Source organism: Zeus faber (assembly GCF_960531495.2).
Source record: "Zeus faber genome assembly, chromosome: 5".
NCBI classification, from domain to species: Eukaryota; Metazoa; Chordata; class Actinopteri; order Zeiformes; family Zeidae; genus Zeus; species Zeus faber.
In genome coordinates, this window is record NC_137192.1 from 28,118,427 (window position 1) to 28,125,498 (window position 7,072).

The 7,072-nt window shown below is 52.4% G+C and overlaps 1 protein-coding gene across 12 annotated transcripts in view; it reads right to left on the reverse strand.

Annotated features, from left to right (window-relative positions):
* Positions 1-240: 240 nt before the first annotated feature.
* Positions 241-7,072, reverse strand: part of celf4 (CUGBP, Elav-like family member 4) — a gene marked incomplete at both ends in the record, with an annotated part of 78,258 nt that continues 71,426 nt past the window's right edge. For 2 of the 12 annotated variants that reach the window (XM_080000709.1, XM_080000708.1), the window contains 8 exons: positions 241-368; positions 1,733-1,816; positions 2,830-2,910; positions 3,493-3,555; positions 5,028-5,180; positions 5,578-5,716; positions 6,320-6,460; positions 6,689-6,768. In XM_080000709.1, the coding sequence (XP_079856835.1) occupies positions 241-368; positions 1,733-1,816; positions 2,830-2,910; positions 3,493-3,555; positions 5,028-5,180; positions 5,578-5,716; positions 6,320-6,460; positions 6,689-6,768 (869 nt within the window). Of the gene's footprint in view, positions 369-1,672; positions 1,817-2,829; positions 2,911-3,453; positions 3,556-4,390; positions 4,502-5,027; positions 5,181-5,577; positions 5,717-6,235; positions 6,461-6,688; positions 6,769-7,072 lie in introns of all 12 variants that reach the window. The other 10 variants (XM_080000707.1, XM_080000706.1, XM_080000700.1 and 7 more) reach the window with 8 other exon arrangements.

Genomic DNA, 7,072 nt, shown 5'->3' on the forward strand with positions numbered 1-7,072 from the left:
ATTTAAATAAAGGTTACTTGAACCTCGCAGGGCGGCGCCCGCTCCTGCCATTTCGCTGTTCGTAGACCTACAAGTTTGTGAGTCACCTAAAATGCTAGGTGGAGCCCCCCCCCCGCCCCCCGCCCTCAGCCCCCCACGGGGGTTCTGACCTGCGTTTCCCCTTGTGTGCGGCAGCGGCCCCGGCCCCCCAGGGCGGAGGATAGGGAGGGGGGGGGGGGGGGGGCGGGGCGGGGCGGGGGGCTAGTAGGGGCGGTTGGCGTCCTTCGGCCTCTTGAGCTGCACCTTGAGTCTCTTCATGCCGATCTGGAAGCCGTTCATGGACTGGATGGCCGCCTGGGCGCTGCCCGGGTTGTCGAAGCTCACAAACCCTGGGGAGGAGGGAGGAGGGAGGTGGGAGGAGGGAGGAGGGAAGGAGTTGGGGCAGAGGGGTAGACAAAGAGATTTGGGGTTAGATAATGAAAAAAAACAACCGTGAAAAAAAAAACAAAAAAAAAAAACAACAACTTCTGAAACTTGAAAACAAACAGTGAGGGTGTTTCAATCAGGGTGCGGAAGCAGTCTTGCGTTTGCGTCCAGTCGATGGTTGAATACAGCATAATTATGACATGAGCAGTGACGCCGATTAAAGCACAAACAGGAATAAAAACGACAAAAAAAACCCGAAAACCACCCCCCCCCCCAAAAAACCCCACCCTACCTGTGACAAGCACCTTCACGACACAGCTTTACTTTCGAATTGATCTCCAACAGCGCTCGACAAACGTCGCCGAATAGTCAGGTCTGCGCCTCAGGCTCATTCTAACGATGTGAGGTGAACTTTACACACGTACGACAGGTGCCACAGACAGGTGCCAAAGACGGGTGCCACAGACAGGTCATCGAGCCCGTCCGCTCAACGGGCACAGCGGGTGTGTGGCTTCCGTCAACCTCAACGCGAGCGATGCTCGAGTAGCGCCCGCGCGTCTCGCCGCGGCTACGGCGACCACGCAACATGGCCGCCAGGGGGCGGAGGGATTGACGCGGCGTCACCATGACAACAGAAATCAAAACGTCGGGCGTCGACTTGTCTGTGCGTTTTTTTATTTTTTTTTCTTTGCAGTCGATTTTCCCAATCAACACGTCAACACATCACATTTACACAGAAGCAAAGTGGAACGAGTCAAGTTCAGTTTTGTTTCCGCTTCCGTTTCCAGTGTTTGGGGCGTTTTTGATCCACGGCGTCGAGCGGCGTCGCACACACAGCGTCACCGCGAGGTCCACATGACGTTCGCATGGGCATCAGCAAAGCTTTATGACATCGTAACGACGCCCCAGCGGCAAGAAGACAGGCAGAGCAAACAAAACTCACGTCTTCAAAAACAAAACAAAATAATGTCAGAGGAATTTGCACAATGTGTTTTTATTTTTTTATTTTACCGACTGATTTGCACAAAACAAGACAGGAAGAAACAGTTTGTGCTTCTGGGATTGAAGAGAAAACTCCGTCCGTTCCTCCCCCCAAAAAAAGAAGAAAAAAAACAACAACCAAAAAACGTCCCCGTTCATCAAACTTTAACACGTTACAGGGCTAAGGGCCCCCTCCCCCTGCAGTAAAGAAGGTGATTAGTGGAAATGATGATAAGAAGGAAGAAATAATCAAAATAATCTCTTGGTTTTATTCGTTTTTACCCACCAAAGCATTTACTTTGGTTTGTCGCCCGATCCACAAACACTTTGGAGGAGATGACATTACCGAAAGGCAGGAACATCTGCATCAGCTCTCCATCCCCAAACTCCTGAGGGAGGTGGTAGATGAACAGGTTGCAGCCCTCGGGCCCTGCGGACACACACACGGGGGGGGGGGGGGGGGACGGAAAGGGGAGGGCGGGGTCAGTCGGGGGGAGAGAGAGAGGGGGAGAGAGAGAGGGAGGGAGGGGGGGGTGAAGGGTGAGGAGGCGGAGGGGGAGCAGTGGGGTTGACGGTGAAGAAGTGGAACTCTTGTTTTTTGTTTTTTTTTTGTTTTGTTTTCTTTGGGGGTCCGCCGCCACCAGGGGGCAGTAAAGTCCCGGGGACAAAGGCTTCCGGGGTCATGGAGTTCGGGTGGAGCTGGAGTCGCCCGCTCTGAATGCGACGCCCCGGAGACGGGTCCGCGGTGAAGAGACTCCGCAAGCTGACGCCTCATTATTCCTCCGTCAGGAGACGTGCTCCTGCTTTTACCACAAATACCACACCTTGACGTCCCTCAAAGTATATGAGTACTACAGCTTAAATGTACCTAAAGCATTACACGTAAAGTACTTCATGTTCAGTCAGTAAAACGGCATTAAGTGCCCCTGATTGGTCCTGCTTTTCATTGATAGAAATATAAATCCTGATTGAAAGAATGTACGTGGATATAAATCCATATTTTCAAAATGAAATTAATGTAAATATGAATAAAAATAAAAATATAAACCTGAAAGTTAAGGTAGTGCAGTAAAAGCAAATATATATATTCAATATATATATTATATATATTATATATGTAAATTTAAACTGAATATACTTGAATACAGATACTTGATAGAATGAACTGAAGTGTTTGTTGCTTCCCACCACTGATATCCAGAGTGTTATTTCAACTGATTTGGTGATTTGAAGGAAAAGGAAGATTGGATTTGATACAAATATGATTCTGATCATTAAATTTTTAAATATTCCAGGAAAACAAATTGACTTGTAACACACGTTGCTGGTTGGAAGTCGTTAAAAAAACGAGCGCTGGCCCGAATTCCGAGGAAGTACGTGTTCATTCATATTCATCTAACTTCGCCAGGTGTGTGTGTGTGTGTGTGTGTGTGTGTTAGTTACCTTCTCTCTGCTGCTGTGGAATGATGGGTGGAGGCTGGGGGAAGGCCTGGCTGATGTGGCCGTATGCAGCAGGGTAGGCTGCTGAGACACACACACACGCCACAGATCAGATAAGGACAACTCAGGACGCACAAACGCACGCGCGCGCGCACACACACATTCACATACACACACACACACACACACACTACACACACACACACACACACTACACACACACACGCGCCTATACTACACTAGCCATTACACATGAAGAACGGCGCGGTGTATGCAGAGACACACCGCGCGTTCACTCCGATAACACAGACAAGTTTGCATTTTATCCGCATACGCACGCAGGCCGTACACACACACACACACACACACACACACACACACACACACACACACACACACACACACACACACACACACACACTCCTAACACACAGACAATACAGGGCGGTGAGAATGAATTATGAAGTAGTAGCAGCGCAGCCTCATGCTTCAATGTTACATGAACAAAATTCAAATGTAGACACAGAGGAATCTTTCTCTCTCACACACACACACACACAAACGCACACACGCGCACACACACACGCACACACACACACTCACACGCACGCACACACACACACCCACACCGAAGCCAGCGGCCCTGTGAGGGAGTGATGGACAGACCTGCATACTGCTGGACTCCGGTGTAAGCCTGCTGGAGAGGATCAGCTGCAGTGGGACTCTGAGCTGCTCAGACAGAGGGGGGAGGAAGAGGGGAAGAGGAGGGGGCGAGAGAGACAGGGGAGGGAGAGAGAGATCGACAGGGTGAGAACGACATAGAGATGGAGAAAGATGGAGGGCGTGAGAGAGAGGGAGCGAGGGAGGGCGGGATTGGGGGGAGGTGAGGCAGAGAGTGAGAGAGAGAGAGAGACGGGGGAGAGGGCGAGGGAAATTGAGAGGGGGATAGAGTGTAGGGGATAGAGAGAGAGCGACAGAGAGATAGAGGGAAAAAGGAAAGCAGGGGTTGAGCGGGAGTTACAGAGAGGGGGAGAGAGAGAGAGGGAGAGAGAGAGAGAGAGAGGGGAGCGACGGGGAGAACGTGAATGGGGGCGATCGGGGCGAGCGCGCAGCAGAAGAGGAGGAGGAGAGAGAGCGATAAATAAGTGGGGAGAGGGGGGGGGCGATGGAGAGAGGAAGAGACAGGGGTGGAGGGGGCTGGGGGGGGCTCGCTGTCAGCCAGCCAGCAGCGCACTCCTCCATCTCACTCCCTCGCTCCCCCTTCTACCCCCCCCCACTCACACACACACACACACACACACACACACACACACACACATAGCAAATCCCCACTTGCTCGCCCACTCGCTCTTTCAGGACACGTAACAAAGTGAAGGTTTTCGAGCGTCGCCGCGTGAAGGGAACAGCTCGTGACAGAGCTCCAGCGCCACAGGAAGGAGACGACCGTCCTCACACGCCCGTTTCTCTTTCGGACAATTTTGTGCAGCCGAGAACTTTTTTCACCCCCCCGCCCCCACCGTTTTTCCGAAACGCCCGCCACAATGAACCCGGAACCCGGAGCTACCTTCGGAGAGGGAGGAGAGGAAGCAGCCGCCCTGCACGCCGAAGCAACTCCGCTGAGCCACGCCCAGACCGTTTTTCTCAGAGTCCTCCCTGAAGACCACCTCCTGCAGCACTGCGGGGGAGAAAGGGAGGGAGGGAGGGAGAGCGAGAGACAGACAGAGAGATATGTTTTGTCGTCCACCTCGTGCAGAGCCAGTAAAGGTTGTTCAACACCGGAATATAACCGTTTTAAATGGCTGTCGTACCACACAACATCATTTACTCTTCCATAAATGACCACCAGGGCGGCGGTATGAGAACGAACGTGTCATCGAATGATTATATCATAAGTTTCGATTTAGGGGGAAATGGGGTAAAACATCTATTTTCACCGGGTCATTTAGAATATTAGAAGGTAATACAGGATAATGAACATGAGCTCATCACTAACTAGTTTAGTTAGTGGTGTGATGCTGCCTACGATGGAAGGTGTTGGTGGTGCATGTTTGTGCGTCCTGCTCGTGAGCGTTCTCTTACCCCACCCAACCAGCCCGGCTCAGAGGCTTCTGGTTATTCATGAACTGTAAAGCTGTGGCTACGTGGTTTCCGCCCAAAAACCTTTTGTCTCCCCGCCCGCCACGCCCGCCCGCCACACCTACCAGGGTAAGGGTGTATCCCGTTGGTGAACACCGCCTCTGCGGGGGGCTGCCCGTTGGCCTGGGGGGGCGGCAGCCCGGCGAAGCCATTGACGCTGATGGGGGAGGGGATGCTGGTCACGGTGGGGGCGCTGATCCCGGGCGGGGTGCTTCCCCCTGGAGTCGGCGGGGGGGAAGAGAGACAGCGATCAGCGCGGCAGGCTCAGCCGGTCGGGTTTGGCCGCGTTGTGCCCTCGCGGGGGGAAAAACGGCCGCAAATGTCAGAGGCCGCCGGTCGACGCTTCCCCTCTTATCTCCGCTGTGACACATTCACCATAAGAAGCCGATTTCAGACGCCTCAAATGCCACCGGTGGACATTGTGGGGACGGCGTCGCACCGGTCGCCCAATCTGACTTCGATGCCATTCGGTCGGCCTCTGACCCATCTCTGGCCGTCGAGTTCAAAATTAAAAAAAAAAAAAACGCAGCTACCTTCCCTTGATCTCGCCGTTTTGCTTTGTTTCGTTGTTATGGTTTTCTTTGGTTTGTTTCCCCCCGTCCATTTTGCCGTTACCTGACGTGGGGGTCAGCGGCGCCCCGGGAAGGCCGTTGATGGTGGCCATGTGCTGCATCTGCGCGGCAGCGAAGGCCGCCATGGGACTGAGGTAGCCTCCCTGGCCGACGGACGCCATCAACGCCGCCTGCTGCTGCACCTGCAACGGGGGAGCGCAGGGGGTGAGACAGGAGGGGGTAAAAGATGTAGAGACGGGAGAGAGAGAGAGAGAGAGAGAGAGAGAGAGAGAGACAGGACTTTCTGGCCCATGAGCGTTCTGAGCTCCCTCGTGGCAAATTCTCATGCCGACGGTTAGAGGGTGTGTCATATTTTCTGTTATTGTCTCTTTCATATTGTTGTGGAGCCAGCGCCACAAACACATACAAACATAAACAACAGACTCATTAACAATCTTCCTGATTGTACGTTCAAAGCTCACACTGCATGACTGCGCAATGTGCACAACTGTTTCATGTGGATTTCAGACATCGTCTGCTTGTACTATCTACTGTACTGTAGAGCACGAGGAAGCTCCAAATGGAACTCTGTAGAAATTATGATTTATTCCAAACCGTATTAAAAATGTTTTAATGTAAAATATCGGCCTGAAATAACAAGCTGTTGCAGGGGTAAGTGGATACCGCTCGGCTGACGGGTGCATGTGTCCTTATCACCGTGCCAAGTGAGTGTGCTCGCGGCGCCGGGCGTTCCGTGTTGGTATGTGTAAATAAAACGACAGGGAGGTTTCTATCGGGCGGCGCCTTGCCTGGGCGTAAGCTCCGTAGGCTCCAAACTGCAGGGCCATGGGGTTGAAGATGCCCATCTGACCGGCCATCTGCTGCATGCGGCGGATGGTACGCTCCTTATCCGTGTCAGCAAACTTCACCACCAGACTGGAAGCCCCCTGCGCACACACACACACACACACACACACACACACACACGCACGCACGCACGCACGCACGCACGCACCCACACACACACGCACACGTACAGACATAAACACACACACACACACACACACACACTCCAAAAGAGTGAGAGCTTTTAAGTGCCAGGTGACAACACTCACTCTCACTTGAATGCACAAACATACTTACAGAAACACACACACACAGACAGATGTACTCACAGGCATCGTCTGGCTGCCGTGTAGTGCGCTGATGGCTGCCTGAGCTTCAGCGTGAGAGGAGTATTTTACAAACGCACAGCCTGCGAGGAGGAACAGGAGTGAAGGGAGAGAATTAGAGAAGAAGAAAAAACAGCAACCAGGTCTGTTCTTTGCTCCCAACATTGTCATTGCGGTGTAAAAATATTGCACTCAGTTTGCTTTGTTTGTGTGTGTGTGTGTGTGTGTGTGTGTGTGTGTGTGTGTGTGTGTGTGTGTGTGTGTGTGTGTGTGTGTCCGTTCGTGCACATGCTGTTTTACATTGACAAAGTCCGGACTAATCTTTTTAAAGATTACCCTACAATCCACCTACACCTATATCTGTGTGTGTGTGTGTGTGTGTGTGTG